This window comes from Aythya ferina (genome assembly GCF_964211825.1).
Source record: "Aythya ferina genome assembly, chromosome: W".
NCBI classification, from domain to species: domain Eukaryota; kingdom Metazoa; phylum Chordata; class Aves; order Anseriformes; family Anatidae; genus Aythya; species Aythya ferina.
The window spans coordinates 649237-667481 of NC_140313.1; the positions used below are offsets into that span (position 1 = coordinate 649237).

Genomic DNA, 18245 nt, shown 5'->3' on the forward strand with positions numbered 1-18245 from the left:
TGGGTGAGGCTGCTGGGGGCAGGGGGCTGCAGGAAGGCAGCAATACGAGGTGCTGCTGCACACAAACCTCGCCTCTGCGGCTGCCCGTGGAGGCTGCAAGCCCTGCGAGGCTGTGGCCGCTAATAACAGTTTTCGGAAAGGCGTTCAGGTGCTTGGAGCTCAGCGGAGCTTAATTAGAAAGGGTAAACAAATCTTCGAAAGAGGATACAAGGCGCAATTAAAACTTGGACGTCGTGCGCGTCCTGGGCTCCGTTCCCCCTGCAGGCGGCCCGCTAATGGGCTCGCTAATGGGCAAATTGGGCTGCGGGCAGCGGCTCCGCCGCCTCCCGGGCCCCAGCCGCCAGCTCCGCGATCGCTATCGGCGCGGCCAGATGCCAGCTCCTCAGGGCAGCTCCTCCGGGGCGGGTCGCTCCGGGCCCTGCCCGGCCCTGCCCGGCCCCCCGCTGCGGCGGGCGTGCGCCGTGCCCGCGGGCGGGCGGGCGGGGCGGGGCGGCCGGGAGCCGAGCGGGGCCGAGCGGAGCGGAGCGGAGCGGCCGGGAGGAGGCGGCGGCGGCAGCGGCGGCGCCGTCTGAGGGAATGCAGGCGGCCGCCAACATGGCTGCGGCCGGCCGGGCCGCGCGGCCCCGTGAGTGCGCGGCGGGTCCCGGCCCCGGCCCCGTTAGGCGGCCGGAGGGAGGGAGCGCGGGGCCGGGGGGGCGGCCGGGCCGAGCCGGGTTGAGCCGTGCCGGGCTGGGCTGGGCTGAGCCGGCGGAGGGCAGCGGCGCCGCGTTACACAACGGCCGCGCCGGGGCCGCCTTTGCGTAACGGCGTCAGCGGCGCCGGGCCGGCCCCGGGCTGCCGCGCCCCCGCCGGGCCCCAGGCGGCGGCTCCCGGCGGGACCGTGCGGGACGGGACGGGACGGGACGGGACGGGGCGGGCTGGGACCCACCGCGGGGCGCGGGGATCGGCCGCGGGGGTCCCGGGGCCGTGCCGGGGCCGTGCCGGTCCCCGCGGGGCTGTGCGGGGGCAGCGGGAGGTGCGCGGCGCTGAGGGACCTGGTGAGGGAGCGGGTCCCAGTCCCGGTGAGGGGAGCTGTGCCTGGGGGGTCGCTGGGGACCCGGACCCGGACCCGGACCCGCTGTGCCCCGCAGGGCTGCTGCAGGAGCACTCGTGTTCAGCCAGCCCGGGTGCCCCCGTACCCGTGCTTCCAGCAGTTTCAAACATACAGCTGGAGCCTGACTTAGGGAGGCATCTGTTGGTTTTTAGGTTGCTGCCTGCTACCCAAGTGGGTGTGCACTGGGTTTAAAGAAAGCCAAAAGCTCGCGCTCTCTGATTCCAGGACCTGGCGTTTAAGGCAGAAGACACCAAAGGGCTCAGTGGTGCCGCGCGTTTCCCCAGCGGGTGCGGGGCTCGTGCCTTCCTGGTGCCAGGTTTCCGATGCCTTGTTCTCTCTCCTCCAGTTGTCAAAAGCAGCAGCTCCCTGCGGGTCCCCCTGCGATGGCAAGGCCAGGCGTCCGCGGCTGTGGCGGCCAAGAGCACGAAGCCCCAGGTTCAGCCAGAAGCGCGGTGAGTTTGGGGTCAGGCCTGGCCGGGTGGCTGCTGCCCCGTCCCTGTGACACAGCGTGCAGCTGGCCCGCCTGACGGGTGGGCCTGGGGGCCGGCATGCCTCGTGTGCCCCTGCGCTGCCCGGCTGTTCCTGTTCGTAGTTCATGTTTTTTTCTCATAAGCAGGATGAACTTTAAATAGGATGCTGCGAAAGAAAAGTGCGGATGGACAAGCCGATTAAATTGCAATTAAAAAAAAATAATCAGTATGTAGCTAGGGTTTGAAATGTCATTTTCTTCCATAGGAAACCTAAAACAGGAATCTTGATGTTAAACATGGGAGGTCCGGAAAGGCTGGATGATGTGCATGATTTCTTACTTCGTCTCTTCCTGGACAGGGATCTAATGACGCTGCCAGCACAAAAGTAAGAAGCACCAGGAACTTGTGTGTTACAGTCATTGTGCAATGTTTTTGTCTTAACTGCAGGCTCAGGCATTACACTTTAGTTTAGCATATATCAGCATTTCTTAGAACTGTTGAGTCTTTGGGACCAGATTGTGCAAGATGTGGTATTGTAATTTTCTGGAAAGAAGTGTGCCAAGGTCAATCTCTTCAAACTGCAAATTCTGGTTTACTGTCACCTGGCAAGTTTGGGAAGGGTGACAGAACGTAACATTAAACAAGCCACACCGTGCTGGTTTGCTTGTTGTTTGGGGAGGTTGCCACAGAAAAAAACCCACTCCAGTAGAGTTTTTTTTGGGGAAGGGGGTGGGGGTGATTGGGGTTACAATATTAACACGTGTGCCTTCTGAATGCTTTAGTAAGTTAGCACCGTTCATCGCTAAGCGCCGCACGCCGAGAATCCAGGAGCAGTACAGCAGGATTGGAGGTGGGTCACCGATCAAGAAGTGGACGGCAGTGCAGGGAGAAGGCATGGTGAAGCTGCTGGATAGCATGTCTCCTCACACAGGTACTTCTTTACCACGGTTCTTAGAAGCTTCTTTGGCCTGATGTGTTGAAAACACAAGCTTGTAAAGCAACTTTTGCTTTTGGCTGTCAGTACTCATTCACCACAAGCCGACAGCCAGGTCCGTACCCACCTTCTCAGGCTGGATCCAGTATGTGCTGCGGTTCAGCTGCCACCTCTGTGCCCAAGGTAACTAGTTTGAGCTGTCTGTAAGGCCACCCTGAGATACTTCTGGCACGTTTCATCTTGTGTAACTTCAGCCATCAGGAATGGCACCATGGGAGTGGCATTCTTGCTAGGGTAAAGGAGATGGAGATTAGTGGCCATTGGCAGTGGCTGTATAACCTCATGTGACTGTAGCTCAAATTTTTGTACCTTTTATGAAGAGGTGTGTGAGAACGATGATCCTTTTAGGCTGCACATGTGTGAATGCACACACAGAGTTAAGGAGTCTGTCAGTCTGGGGTTTCCTGGTTGCTCGTGTTCTGCACGCTGATCTATTGAGTTTCACAGAGGGTGGGATCTCCTGCTGTACGATGCACGGCCACCTTCTCGTGACCGCTGCTTGTAGCTGACGGCAGCACGGTGCTGCTCAGCTCCGCACGCCAGCAGCAGCCAGCAGCTGGGGCTGCGCTGGAGCTGTGCTCCCTGCTCCTGCTGCCTCCTGCACGGGGCCAGCTCGGCGGGATGCTGTGCAGGGACTGGCTGGCACGATCCAGCTCTGAGGCCAGAATTTAATGCTGTAATGCCTTTTGTACCTGTCTGGTGTGCCAGTGTGAGCTGAAAGGGTTGGTGGCTGCACAGGAGGGTGTCAGCACTCTGAAACTGCTCCCCAAAGCTGCAGGTCTGCCTTTTGTTCCTGTGAAAGGTCCCCCAAAATTACTGGTTGCTTCAGAGCTCTCTCCTGAGTTACATTGCCTGAATCTGTAGCTGCTGCTAATGGATAAAAGATCTAACACCAGTAAGGCCCCATTTCGGGCCTGAAGAGGAAGAAAAGATACGTTTTGTGGCTGAACACTGCAGAGCTTGGGCGAGTGATAGCAGTGAGCTCCGCCCGAGGACACGAGCAGGCGATAAGGCCTAATGGCTTGGCATGGCTAGGAGTAGATACTGCCTTTGCCAGTTCTTCCTCGACTATCAGAGAGCTTGAAAGGTGAACAAAGCCTCCCTCCCCTCTCTGCAGATCACAGAGCCTCTCTGAACCTTGCTCCCTTGCAGCAGGGAGGTGTGACTCTGGTGTGGGTTATCCTGTGCCACTGTGCCTGGGAGCACCAGCGCGATGGCAAAACGGTGTAGGTGCTTCTGTGAGTGCCCAAATTAGCAAAGCCTTAAGCTAATGCACTACAGTGGGCAATTGCAACCTGCTGGGTGTGCAAACACAGACCATTGGGGTCATTCACCTAAAGTCAGCCAGCTGTGGTTTGTCTGTGTTCAGTGGCTTTCTCCTAAAACCCCCAACCAAATAGATACAAGAGTCATTCTTAGCCCATGCATTCGTGGTGGAATCTGCAGCAGTTTGGCTGAACTGCTTTCAGATGGGTTGTTAGCTGAATTTGACTTTATCTTGTGTTGTTGCTCTGTTAGCAGCTATGATGAATTCAAGTCTTTGTTCCTCTGCCTGTTGCTGAAGGTGATAGATCATTTGCTTGCAGTACCTCTTATGCTGGTTTCTTGCTATGTGAAATTAAAACAGTGCCATTAAAAGCATGGCATTAATAAATGTGAGTGGCAGCACCAGCAATCAGGCTGACACCCGCGCAGCAGCTTGAGGGTAGTGGCGGTCTTCTGTCTCTGTCGTCTCGTGGGACAGAGAAAAAAGGCCCAGTGAATCATCACTGCTTTGGCAAGCCAGGAGAAACGGTGATGCGATGGTTGGTCTGCCTGAAACGAGCTGTCTGGGGGCCACCTTTGTTCCAGTAAGGCACTTCTCGGCATTACGCTTTTTTCCTGAAGCAGCAAGCCAGCTTTGAGAGTAGAAGGAATTAACGAGATCACCGAGTTGCCCACTGTGTTCCTCCCCAATGTGTCAGCTGCAGATAATGCTTCTCATCCTGCTGCTCCAATGGGAGCACTAAGCGTTTGTACTGGAAAAGCTGCTGGAGTACGAGAAGCAGAAGAAGGAAGCTCGCCGTTCTCTTCAGCTCAGCAGCTCTCTGACGAGTGGTGCTGCAAGCTGCCTTCTCCCTGCGGCTTCCACGACCTTTGCAGGTTTGATGCTGGTGGGTCAGGGAGTCACCCCCCACGTTAGACCATATATGTTACTTGATTCTCGGCAGTTTAGTAATTCTTTGTGGATTCTACTTCAGATTTGGGTAGGAAAGGGCTAGAGGCAGGAGATTTTTAAATTTTTTTTAAAAAGATAAATGTCTGGAGCTGAAAACTAATGCTCTTGAAAGTCTAGCTCCAGAATTCCCTTATTCATTCAGCATGTAACACGTCACTGATGCCTTCATTTGGATGGTATTTGACCTGTTTTTCCCCACAGACACTATTCTCTAACTTAATTCCAGCTGCAGTCCCTCCAAGTACAGTAAAAGCCTGCAGCAGAGCCTGCGTCCTGCCCTGGCTCCAAAGGCAGCAGCGTGTGTGGCAGCTGCAGCCCCTCGGGGGTCAGGCTTGCAACAGGTTCTGGAGATAAAACTTACCGAGTTTATCTGCTTTTCCCAGCACACCACTCCCATGTACTTTTGTTCGGTGCAGTTTTTGTACAGTCACGCCTGCCTCTCTGCAGTCCTTACCCCTCAGAGGTCCTTTAAAGGCTTTTTTTTGTAACCTAGCGATAGTTTTAAATACCGAATGTGCTAACCATTTCCTTCAGCGTTTCAGGCAGCCTTGCAGTGGTACCACGTACCGTGTTTCTGCAGAGCAGCCTGAAGCAGGCGTGCATGCAGCCTGAGCGGGGCGGTTATCGTCAGAGCACTGGGTCAGCGTGCCGTGTTCGCACGGCGTGTCGGGAGCCCTGAGCATGGTTAACGAGTAACTTGTGGGCTGTGCCTGTGCCATGTGAAATGCAAGGTGAGGAAGAAACACTTTGCATCTGTTGTTGCCTGGATCTGGACTTGCGGGTGGCCTGGAGGTTACAGCTATTTGTGTATTTGCAGCTGATGGAGAACTCGAGTTGGACAGTGTCCACCTGTAAAACTCACCTGTTCGCATACATCAATCGACTGACGCGTAGACTTGTTGAATATGTTCGACACGTTACTCCCTGACATTGGGACTAAGATCAAGCAGTAAATAAACAGCCTCACCAATGTCATCTGGGAACAATATAATTCTAAAATGAAGCGTTATTGTCACAGGCAGCTGTCTGAAAATAAACAAGAGTTCTTCCTCTCTGAATGAATGCACTTGGGTGGGCTCAGTGGTCTGTAAGAATAAGTCACGCAAATGTGGTGACAGGAAAATACATTTCTGTTTGTTTAGTGCTAGCATCAAATAGGCTAATGTCTCACAGCAATTATATTCCAAGAAGGCGCCTTTTGCTTTTTTCCACTGTTTTTAGTTACAAAGGTTCTGAGTGTTTTTACAAGCTGTATTTTAGCCAAGATTCCCTTGCTGTCAGAAGAATGAAAGCCCTCAGGATGAAGGGACCGTGTTGTTTTCTTAGTTTGGCAGCTCTTCATAGCAGGAGCTGTTGTGTACCTGAAAGAGTAATCCTGATTCTAACTGTACCTGCAAACTGAATGCGTGTACACACACGAAAACCTGGTACTTGCTGCCTGTGGTCCAGGACAGAACATAATGCTGTGAGAGCATTGCAAGAAGTTCCCAGGTTGGTCATAATTTTCCTGATATGTCCTTTCCCAGGTTAAACTCCTCTTGTCTTTACTCTGGTTAGTCCGATTTTTGTTTTCAATGCCATTTAAAAATGTTAGAGGTAACTGGCCTCCAGGCTCCTGAGGGTGGGTCGTTACTTGCTACTGCTCCCAGGTGGGAGGTTTTTTTTTGCCTCCTGCAAAGAACTGGGGCTGGCTAAACCTGCTTTCCTGAGTCCTGCGTAAATCTGTGGAGTGCAGAACAAGCACAGGACATTACTTCCTTCAGAAACCTGTTAAATGGTATTTCAGAGCTAGTGACCTGGAAACCAGGGAAAAGAAACTTTGGGTTTGTTCTCCTAGAAGCCTCTGTCCTCCATTTAGAACAAAACAAAAAAATCAAGGAGAAACAAGCAAACATAAACCACCACACTCACAAACCTCAGAGCTGACACCCAGAAGGTTAGAGGTGGAAAATGGAAAAACCTGAAATGTTGTCCTTGGAAAGAAAAGTATTGCTTCCAAAAAGCACTGAAGTGCTTACAGGCACAACGGTCTCTGTGCAAAACAGAAACAAACCAGAAATGGAAGAACCTGCCTCCCTTCCTCAGCACCCCCATCTGCTGCCCCAAACAAGCCCCTGTCCCTGGGGGTTTCTGTGCAAGCAGAGCAGCTCACCAGCGTGAGGGATGCTGGCTTGGTGACTTCTCTGCTGGCACCTGGCACACAAAAGGGGTAGAATTGTCTGGTTTTCTTGCACTGCCTTGCAAGCAGCTGATATCTGTGAGGTGCCTTTTCCTGTTTGAAAATCAGACCCTCTCAAGCTGACGACTGCAGAGCAGAACATCTCAGTGCTGGCACGCACAATTACAGCCCAATTGTGTTTGAAAGTTTAGTTAAATAACATTTCCTGGAACGAACAAGCTGCTTAAAGAATTTGTTTCCTTTTAGCAGAGTGGGTGGCAGCACGAAGAAAGCCTTGTCTTCCCGAAGCTTTGCCAGTTTAATTAGGTTGCGGTATTTAAAGCATCCCACTCCTGATTTCGGTGCGGTGAGCTGTGCTGTTAGGAAGACCGCAGCTCTTGTGTACCAGTGATCTGTTCGGGTACAGTTATGTTCATTCAGCATCTTTTAGTGGCACGCTTTTACCAACGCATCCTTTAGATCCGAACTCCCCAGTAACACATAGAGCTCCGTGCAGCCTAGAAGCCGTGCCTCTGCTATCTAACCGAAACGAGGAGGCTGCTGCTTTCTGCAGGTCGTGTAAATCTCTTACAGTTTCTGCTAAAGGAAACTGAGTTACCAGCCTAATACGTACCAGACAAAGATGTGTTTGTATGCCGGTGGTTTTGAAAGGTAGCCAGGGAAGTGTCAACAGGTTTATTTTGACAGTTTGGTGAAATTACCTGCCGGGTTCTGTGCCTCGTACCTGTTAGCAACACGGTGTTGCTGAAAGTCACGGGTCGGTGCTGTTTTCTGCAACTTCTTCTCCTCTCTTTGTCTGGCAGCACCTCACAAGTACTACATCGGGTTCCGGTACGTGCACCCTCTGACGGAAGAAGCGATCGAGGAGATGGAGCAGGACGGCATCGAACGGGCCATCGCCTTCACGCAGTACCCGCAGTACAGCTGCTCCACCACAGGTGAGAGCCCGCAGCTCCTGCACCCAGCCCGTCCCCTCGGCTTCCTTGCCAGCTCCAGCTCTGCTGTGTTTACTGCAGTGCTGAGTTCTAGCCAGAAACTCTTTAGGTAGGGATAGCTTTGTTACTGTCATTACTGCAAGAGAATATAAACGGAAGCCCCAGGAACACCACTGAGTAAGCTTTCTCCATGGAAACTGCAGTAACTGTTCTGCAGTTAAGGAATGGTTGAGCGAGTTATTCTTGTACGCTGTGTGAGCTTTGAGGCAGTTGTTCCCCTCTGATGTTCTCAGTTCTGAGTTGCATTTGAACTGTATGCCATTTTAACATATTACAGCGCCTTGCTACAAAACTGTTTTCATCCGACAGGTTGCTGATGCCTTGGATAACCTGATGTTGTTAATTCCCTGTCTTTCAGGAAGCAGTTTAAATGCTATTTATCGCTACTACAATAAAAAGGGGGAGAAGCCAAAGATGAAGTGGAGTATAATTGACCGGTGGCCCACACATCCCCTGCTCATCCAGGTATGGGTTTGTAGGAGAGCCTTTGAAGTTGGCAGTCAGAACGAGGTGTGTGAACTGAGGTCTGATACAGAGGCCTCCAGGGACAACAGGGTACCCCGAAATATTCTTCTTAAGGCACTCTTAGAGCTGCAAGGGGAATGTTGCAGTCCTCTGCATGCACAGTGTGGGTGTGCTTCAGCACCCCAGAGTCAGAAGGGCTCGTTCACAGCTATCTCATTGTCTTTTCTGTGTTATCACACTGATGGACACTCCCAGGGGTTTTCTGAGGTTGGTTAATGTAGGAGAAACTTGGTATGTTTGCATTAGCACCTGATTTCGAAAGGAAAAAGAACTAAGTAAATACAGATGTTTATTCCATTTCTTTTTAAGAAATGTTTGCTACCAGTGAAAATACTGCACGATATTGAGCAAGAGGAATGTTCTGAGGAATCAGTTTACTTACTACAAGTCGCAGTAGTAAGTAAAGCTCACTGACTGCGAGTCATAGCTTGCAACAAAGCTTATGAGCTTTTTAGCTATGAAATATCCTAAAAGAAGATGAACCAATTTGCTGATTTAGGTTGTGTTTACACATTTTTCCTGTTGACTAAAAAAATAATAAAAAGGAGAAAAAAAATGAGAAGAATAAAAGGAATATTTCAGTGTAAGGGTACATCTTAGTTATGGTAATGAAATGTGTCTTGTCTACTGTGTACGCAGTTGCAGAAAGATGGTTATTTCACAAGAGATGTTCTGGCATGATAATGTGTGAATGTGACCACCACGTACACCTTGTTCTAGGAGTGTAGTCCTGTTGTTAAAGCAGTTTGAGCTGGAAGGGACCTCTAGAGGTCGTTAGCCCAAATTCCTGATCTGAGTAGGTCTGTGGTGAACTCACACAGATCACGTCTCCTCTGTCAGATCAGAGCTCACAGGCAGCAAAGAGGTAGCTGTAGCCACAGCAGTGGCTGTGCAGGAGCAGTTACAGGGAACCTTCTTGCTCCTTCCTTTCCTGAGAAAATGGCACGTTTGTCCCTGGAGAGAGCTTCTCTTTTGGCTTGGGTTCTGCCATTTTTGTGGTGTGCTGAGCAGAAGAGTGGCTCTGCCTGCGCAGTGTGCAGTTCCCTTCCAGCAAGTCCTGATCCAAGTCTCTGCTCTTTCTTTCTGACCAGTGCTTTACCGACCACATACAGAAGGAACTGGACCTGTTTCCACCTGACAAAAGGAAAGATGTTGTCATCCTTTTCTCGGCTCACTCGCTCCCCATGTCTGTGAGTTACGTTGGGCTGTTCCTATAACTGCTGACCAGAATCGTGCTGGCTAAGCTGAATTGGAGGGTGTGCAGCTTGCACGCTTGCAGAGTAAAACCACACAAATAGAAAGATGAGTTGCTGAGTTGTGGCTGACATGGAGCCGAGGTCAAGGCACGTGAGCTGTGGTGGCTTTGCTGCATTTGCTCGGATGTGCACTGCTGGCCACCCCTGAAGGGAGGGCACTGGGTTAGGTGGATCGGTGGTCAGGCTCCATATGGCTGCTTTTATGGTCTCACAAACTTGCCAGCTCAAACCCGGGCGATAATGGTATTTTCTCACCTCTAGGAAGTATTAATAACCCTTTCCCTGGAGGAATGAAAGTAGCGTCTTTGCAGGGCTGCACTAAAGGGCATAATCCTCTATCAGTGACTGCAGTGAAATCCAGTCATTTAAAAAAAAATCAGTGCTGTTACCAAAATGTAATCATATCTGTATGAGAAGATTGAAGAATTTGTCCTTTGTCACTGGAGGGAGGAGCAGCAGATGCCCTGGTAAAGCAGCTTTGCTGTTGGTTTGGCTGGGCAGGAAGGCACTTCAGCTGGAAGGGGAGGAGGAGCCCTGGGGGCACCCCTGGCCAGGGGCTGTAGGGTGGGCTGGGGCGGTGGTGCCTGCGGCCACCTGGTGCCACCAGCCATGTCCCCACCATGCCCCAGTGCTCGGCAGTGGCTAAAGGCTGTGTGAGGTGAGGACAGGGTGCCCGCACAGACGTTCCCTGGAAGAAAACGTCTGCTGTTTGTGTCTTGAAGGTGGTGAACCGTGGTGATCCATATCCACAAGAAGTGGGAGCTACTGTTCAGAGAGTCATGGAGAAGCTGAACTACTCCAACCCCTACCGGCTGGTCTGGCAGTCCAAGGTAGGTGCTGGAGAACCACACCACCACCCGCTGCTGCCAAGAGCTTCAGGTGATGGAGCATGTGGTCCTCCCACAGTGCCATAACCCCAGACAAGTATGCTTAATGCGTCTGTTAGAAAACCTACAGTCTCACAGAATCACAGAATTTCTAGGTTGGAAGAGACCTGAAGATCATCGAGTCCAACCTCTACCTAACGCTAACAATCCCCACTAAACCATAAGTCTCATAGCACCCAATTTGGTATTTTTCTTTCTCTGTCAGAAAGGAGAGTAGAGCATTCATTGCTTTTTTAAGTGTTACTTTTAGATGGTCTTGGAGCAATTTTTCAGAAATTGTGACTGTGAAATAGGCAGTCTTTATAATGACATACACATAACCCAGACAAGCTTCGTTAGTCTTGATGAAGACTTGCATTATTTTTTGCTTCTTATTACTACTGCAAGTAACAAGGAACTTAATTTTTACCATAGTTACGTAGTACAATTAACCATATGTTTCATTAGCATTACACCTACCATGCCATTGTTTTGTTCTTAAAGTTGCATCTTATGGTACATCGGCACCAAGTACTTCATGGATAGATAAGGGTTAAGGTGGGTTTTCTGCATCCTGAATACTTCCATCTTCAAAAGGCAGGTAAATCCCCCTTCGTTAGTGATCAGGCTTTTGTTGAACTAAAAATAGCAGAGCTTCATTGAAACTTTTATTTTAATGCAAGTCTCGTTTAAGGCCAGCCCAGGTTCTCTTTTTAGGGGATTTAAATGGAGGGACAGTGGGACAGTATGTCTTCATAAAAACCTAACAGATAAAGTGAAAGGAAGAGTCAAAAGCAGAGAAATAGAGATAGCTGTCTCCTTCTTAAATATAACTTGGTCTGTGTTGCCTTGCTTAAGGAAAACATGGGTGTTTTTTCTAAGAATGATTTTTTTGAGTGTTTTTTCCTCCTTTTCTTACAGGTTGGGCCAATGCCTTGGCTTGGTCCGCAGACAGATGAGACCATTAAAGGCCTGTGTCAAAGAGGAAAGAAGAACATGTTGTTGGTCCCAATAGCATTTACAAGCGACCACATTGAAACGCTTTATGAACTGGATATTGAGTATGCCCAGGTTTTAGCAAATGAAGTAAGTAGTGTATTGTTTTCATAGCTGTTTGGGTAGTGGTGCTCTCAAATTATTTTTTCTCTCAAAATTTTGCTTTATAGGTGCTCTTTGCAATATAACTTGGGGCTTTTTTTTTTTTTTTTTTGTAAATTGAAAATGAATCTTAACTCAGGGGAGTTTTTAGCAACATGTAAGTAGATGTAGTAGACTTAACTTTTCTCCTTGTTTTTGGTCCAGTGTGGAGTTGAAAACATCAGAAGAGCAGAATCGCTGAATGGAAATCCACTGTTCTCTAAGGTATTTTTGCTGCATTAGTAATAAAAGTAATTAGTAATTACTTTTATAAGTAATAAGTAAATTAGTAATAAAAGTTTGCAGTTGTGTGTTTCCTATTAGATTGTGGATGTCTTTTTGTAGTTTTAAAGTATTTTTCATGTAAGAGGAAAAATAGAAATACGTACTTAATCCGTATACCACAAAGAGTTTTTGTTGACCATGTTTGTTTTTTTTAAAAAGTTCTAAAGTTTGCTTTGACAAAGAAAAGCAAATTTTTATTCATTAATAGTTATTGTTTAATGGAATACTTATTTTAAGATACTGTGTGAGTGCAGTTCTGAAACAGGATTTTCCACTGAATCAATGGGGGATAGTGCTTAAAAGTAGAGTGAGCTCTGATGGCTACAAAGTTTGGCGATCTCACTAGTCTGTGTGACACGTTGAAGTGTTTTCTGATTTTATGCAAGGAGGTTTGCTCACTTCTGTTTTTTAATTAACTGTCTTTCAGGCTCTGGCAGACTTGGTCTGCTCACACATCCAGTCGAACGAAGTCTGCTCGAAGCAGTTAACGCTCTGCTGTCCGCTCTGTGTAAATCCTGTCTGCAGGGAGACAAAAGCTTTCTTCACTAATCAGCAGCTGTGATGGGCAGTGCGGGATGGCACGGCTGGCTTGTGCAGGAAAATTGCCCTGGTGAAGCGGTGCAAAGGAAAATCTGCTTGACGGAGCTCTCTTGTGTTACGTACTTACAGGCTGGTAGTCTCAGTGGTGTTAACCTCTATAGCAGCTTGGAGAATTTGACTTTTTTGGTTTAATTTTTACTTATGTTTTCTTTGTTTGAGAAGTGTTTGTAGAAAGTAGGAAAGCAAGGGCGTTTGTTCTGAGATGTGAAAAGGTCTCATCTCATCTGATTCTGTTTGGACTTAATATGAGTCTGCACGGAAAAGCCTAACAAGCTTTTATACCAATTGGCTTGTTTCCTGCAGAGGGATTTCTTTGTATGCATTTTTTTTCATGAGTGCATTAATTTCAGTTTTCCAGTGCAAGCACACAATTACTTAGTTTTGTTTATGCAAGGCATAGCATAACCAGCATCATCACCAGTTGTCTCTTCTGAGAGCGATCTCTTCGGATGGGTTTGAAGATCAAGTGACTTCTAATGCTTTTTAAATAATTGTATATTTTTTTAGAACATAAAGATAAGGTTTTGTTTTGTTTCTTCCTGCCAGAAACTTCCTGTGAAAGCTTAGCTGGGTTAGTAGAACTCACAAGACTTGTTTACATTTTCTAGATTAAAACACTTTCATCATCTGCAGGAAAGCCCCTGCACTTGAAAAGCATACAGTGAAAGACAAAATTCTGTTTGGACAATGCTGAAGAACGTGTGCACTTGACACAAACTGTGTATGTTTCAAATCTAGCAACCATCAGCAGCGTGAGTTGAAACATATTGGTTCGTTTTCAGCAAAGTGACTTTATTATTATTACTATTAAAAAGGGCTTTCTCTGTTTGGTTAAGGAAATTTAGTCAGGCTCCTTCTCTAGAAGGTTTACAGATCTGCTCTGTGCTTTCTACTGTGTCACAGTGCTGTGGTATTTGTGGGTATCTATGGACTTACATAGGTACAATTGATCTAGCCTAATTGATGTTGTTATTTAAAAGTGAGATGATGAATCAGGAGTAATTCACGTTGCAGATGCCTGAGCGCAGAGAGGCGAGCAGGCCCCTCGTGCTGACGGCTGTGTGCTTACACGTACCTTTGTCAGAAGCCACGTTTTGTCTGTTACATTTCTGGCACCAGTCGTGAGCCTGGAGTTAATGAACTCGTAACCCATCTACACTTCTTGCTTGTTTCGGCAGGAGTTCGGGTGCTGAGTCCCCCTTAGTGGTGGTAGCTGTGTGCAGCGCGAGGAGCCTTCCGAGGGCAGCATCCCTTCGCTGTCAGCACCAGGACTGGCATCCAGGCTGGTCTCGGGATGGGAGGGGACTCCTTTCGGAGGCTGTCACCACACAGCATGCCCGATCTCGGCACCTGAAGTAGCGTAGGGTAGAAGCACTGCAGCACCTCAGTCACTGGTCCTCCCCACAGGGGCCTCCCTGGCGGGCTGGAGGAGCCGCAAAGCTGTGAGTGTTTGCAGGGACTGAGCCATATGAGTATTAGTCTAGCTGTCGCCTTGGTGGATGTCAATGTTTACTTCATTTAACTAGCACTGAAACGCCAGCCCTTTGGCAATGCAGGTTGTTTTCTGTACAGTGATGATTCAGCTAATCATGAGGTTTGAGAAGCAGGTGCCCTGCTGCTCAGACAGGTTTACTCGCGTGTGTAACTGAGGCACGAAGAGTTTGAACTTCTGGTCTTTCAATGGTGGGCTTGATTAAAAAGAAAATAGGCCTCTGTTGGTGTAACAGAGATTGATCTTGTTCTATTTTATGCTAAAGGAATTAAAGGTGGGGTATTAAAGAAATGAATGGATGCCGTGCTGGTCAGCCAGTGGGCCAGGTACTGCCAGGGAGCGATGTAAATCCCGGTCTCCTGCCTCGGTAGGGCCCACGGCCCCCCAATAAGTCTTGAGGGTCGTTTGAAAAGTCTCCACTGCCATCCAGCAGCTTCCAAATGTGACTGTGGTGAGACAGAATTAAACTCCTTCAGTGCCAGAACTGCCTGTGTTACTGCTGCCCCCTTGTTGCTGTAGCAGAAACAAGTCTTCCTCCACCCTTTGTACCTGTGCCTCTTCTCCGGGCAGGGAGACGCAGGGGCAGCTCTGCCGATGCCAAGGACGTGCCACTGTGTGCTCCCTGCCCTGGGCTTTGACTTCCAGAACCTTGCTGTGTTTGTAGTGCTCCCCGACTAGCAGAGGTGTACGGTTTTCAAAGAGTGGGAGAATATAGGGGAATTTTTCCCCTTTTGTGGACATGAGTAGAGACCGGGCTTTAGAGTGTTGAGTAGGACCAGTAGCGTGACCACAAGACACTACCTAGTCAAAGTTGTCTCTCTCCAGGACCTTTGGTTGCCTTCAACTCTTTCAGCTCAGTCTGTCTTGGTGTGGAGAGTACCTGAATTCCCACATCAGTGCTGCAGGGAGTTTGTTACGTGTCTCCCTTCTGCCTTTCTTGCTCAGCTCGTGGTCTCTGCTCACTGCCACAGCAGGAAAAGGGAATGCAAAGCTGATTCCTGCCCTCTCTCAGGCGAAGTAGGTAGGGGTATCATGTATGAAGGGGTGACATTTTTATGGAGAGGCTTCAAATCAATGTCAGAGGACTGACAATGTCGACAGTACGTGTGGGGAACGAATCCCTTAGGTCTCCTGTTGGATGAACTTTTCTCCATTCCCACTTCTCTGCTTGATGCTTGTGGGTGAGTGGCAAACAGTCTGTTTTGTAAAATCTTCCCACTCATGCCTCTTTCCTACCAGCTGAAAGTGCTTGTGACCTCCAGAGCCAGGTTGCCACCAGCACATTTCAGTGTCTGCAGCTGAAAACTGAAGGTTGATTTTATGTGATCATTGCAATGCTATAAATACAGATCAGCTTTTTATTTCCATACTGGAGAGAGTACTGAAAATATTAGCTGGCACTAATTATGAGGCATTATGTTTGTCCCCAGTAATAAAAGGTATTTAAAATGCACTTTTTAGTATGCTAACCACAAGTGAGATAATTACTAAGCATCTTTAGCAATTGTTGCTATTAGGCCATAATGCAGAAATCACTTAATTTTCTAGCTTTTAGCAGATGTCTCTCATCTCATAGAATTGGTGGGGTTTTTCATTTTGCTGAATAGTTTATTGTGATATCACTCTCCTGTTATTTAATGCACATTATTTTGTCTTAGAGCAGCATCAAAAGCCTGTTGAAAAGCTATCTGAGCAAGTTAAGTAGCAGCTCCACTATTATTTTTAATAGGAATCAGTTTCTTCCCCTGGCATTTAAAAATTCAATTTTAAAAAAGAAACCAGAGATACTGGCAACAGTGGGAATTCTGCTGCCGTTGGGATCTTCTGATGCTGGGTTTGATGTCTGGGAGCATTTCCCACTACGTTAACCGGCAGTGGAATTCTCCTGACCTTACTGAGATGCTTCCAATCCTGATGTCAACATCTGAGCTGGTCTCCTAGGTACTGTTTGTGGTCAAAAGATGTTTTTTCATAAGCGCTTCTAAGAAGTGATTCATCTCCCCTCCGAGTGGATGCCTGCAGCAGGCTGGGTGAGTTCTGCCCTGCTGCTGCCCTGCACGCCTGGCATGAGGAGAGGCGAATCCCATCCAGCTGTGCCTTCCTGGTAGCACCCTGCGGTGCTCTGTAGCTGCTGTGGCTGGGAGACTGCGGGCTTAATCCCCCAGTTATGCATTCGGTTTTCCCCTCTGGCAGACTTTGAACATTTGGTGCTATTGACTCAGGACCCGGTCCTGTCAGATCCTGAGCACTTTGCTCTGAATTATCTGAGTGCGTGGAAGTGTCAGCCTCTGGGAGACTGCAGTCTTCTGACAGAAATCTGGTCTGATTTTTTCCATTATCAATTATTCTCCTTTCGCAGTACTGCAGCTCCCAGCTGACGGTGCGGGCTGGCACACAGCTGGGGAGCGAGAAGCCAACCTGGTGCTGCCGAGCTCTGGCCTGAGCCTGGTTATCCTCAGGAAAAAGGTGGGGAGGGAAAGGTGCTTGCGAATGGAGTGCTGTGAGGAATTTGCTCATGGTGAGACTGTCCTGATGGAAGTCTGCAGTTTGGCTTTTTTTTTCCCCCCTTTTTTAGTTGAAGTTTTTCTATTTCGGAGTTTAATAAAATCTCCCTCGGTACTGGGTGCATTTTAGAAAATGTGATAGCTTCCAAAAGCGGTGCTGTAATATTAAAAGGCGTGTGAATGATGTCAGCAGGCTACGCTCCCACTTGCCATGGAGAAGCAGATGTTGCAGTTGAGGTCAGTGGGGCCAAGATTTTCCTAGGAATATTTAGAAGCTCGCTTTTGGTTCCCTTTCTGTCACAACAGGAGAGCTGGAAATCAACATGAAATGTAAGCTGTAAAGGAGAGAGAAATCACATTTATTTTTTAATACCAGATGTGTACAAATACTTGCTCTTAGTCCTACACGTGTATTTCAGATTGAACAAGGACTTCCATTTAATGTAATTAACAATTTGTATAATCTTGCTGTGTACCATTTACCACAAAGTTGGAATTTCAATTAAAGTTTTTTGGAACAAGGAACTGAGTCGTGTGTCTTGAGTGCAGCCCTTTCTGGCGTGCTTGGTGTCCTCTGTCCCTTTCCTTGTCTCTGCACCAAGGCAAGCACCCACCAGCAGGCGTGGGGCAGCGTTCAGCAGGATCCATCACTTGATTCTGAGACATGGGGAACAACAAGGTTGGAGAGGGTGAGCAATTTAATTTAACATCACTCTGCTTCTTGTTAGAGCATGGCTTTTGCATGCTTTCTGTACAGCAGGCTCAAGACGATGGAGAATGCCTTGTGTTAGTTTTGAATCCCACCTGCAGTTGTTAATTTATTTAGTTATGTATTAACAGTCTCCAGGCAGCTTATTTCTTATGTTAAAAATTAAGTGCTTGATTGATTATTTTTTAGAACAGTGATGAGAGTTGCTATATACTTAAGCTGATCCATTAGTGAGCTCTCATTACTAGATTTGATGGGAGAGAGAGAGAGGAACGGCTGGAAGGAGATGGGAACAAGGGAAGAGCAGTGGCTGTGTTTCCCTTCTTCCCTCTGGTATTTCAGTGACTGCAATTTCCCACCTGAGCTGTTCCCTCTACGAGTGCCGAGGACACTTTGCTCTGAGCACTGTCCTGGAGCGGAGCGGGGTGCTGGGGCTCGCTCAGCACCCGCAGGGCACAGCCGCTGCTCCCTCCTGATGCCCTGCTGGTACCTGGCCACGAGGCACTGAGGGCTGCCCTGTGCTGATTTATATTTTATTCCTCTTGCTTCAGGAACAAGGAAATGCACGCTGCAGTGCTGAGGGAAGTGCTGTGCACATGGCCTGCGTCAGGCTCGCTGTTTCTCAGAGCCCCTGGCATCGCCACCGCCCTGTCTGGGGGCTGGTGGAGCTGAAAGCTCGCCTGAGGAACTGAGGTCTGCCCAGGGACTGCTGGAAATCGAAGGGAATCGACTCGAGCCTGCTTAGGGCGAGGTGATCCTCGGTGATGGATGGAGGCAGCACTAATCCACTGCCTCTCGCCCGGCAGGTGCTGTGCTGGCGGCGTGGTGTGTGCTGCCAGGGCGTGGGGGTGGTAACGCACAGGGGAGCTGCACATGGGGGGTTGTAATACACAGGGGAGCTGCTGTGGTTGTCTGACCCCAG

The 18245-nt window shown here is 48.8% G+C and overlaps 1 protein-coding gene across 1 annotated transcript; it reads left to right on the forward strand.

Moving 5' to 3' along the window:
- Positions 1 to 478: 478 nt before the first annotated feature.
- Positions 479 to 13149, forward strand: LOC311426515 (ferrochelatase, mitochondrial). The gene is made up of 11 exons (XM_084502880.1): positions 479 to 625; positions 1440 to 1545; positions 1829 to 1948; positions 2346 to 2494; positions 7758 to 7892; positions 8308 to 8414; positions 9566 to 9664; positions 10453 to 10560; positions 11518 to 11682; positions 11899 to 11958; positions 12446 to 13149. Exons 1-11 carry the CDS (start codon positions 577 to 579, stop codon positions 12578 to 12580), a joined length of 1233 nt encoding a protein of 410 aa, XP_084359006.1. The 5' UTR covers positions 479 to 576; the 3' UTR covers positions 12581 to 13149.
- Positions 13150 to 18245: the final 5096 nt, after the last annotated feature.

What these genes read in the sequence shown, in the direction of transcription:
- LOC311426515 (XM_084502880.1), top strand. Translation starts at nt 577, where the DNA reads ATGCAGGCGGCCGCCAACATGGCTGCGGCCGGCCGGGCCGCGCGGCCC. An exon ending in CTCACTCGCTCCCCATGTCT is followed by an intron (nt 9,665 to 10,452) that starts GTGAGTTACGTT and finishes TGTGTCTTGAAG; the next exon opens with GTGGTGAACCGTGGTGATCC. An exon ending in GGCTGGTCTGGCAGTCCAAG is followed by an intron (nt 10,561 to 11,517) that starts GTAGGTGCTGGA and finishes CTTTTCTTACAG; the next exon opens with GTTGGGCCAATGCCTTGGCT.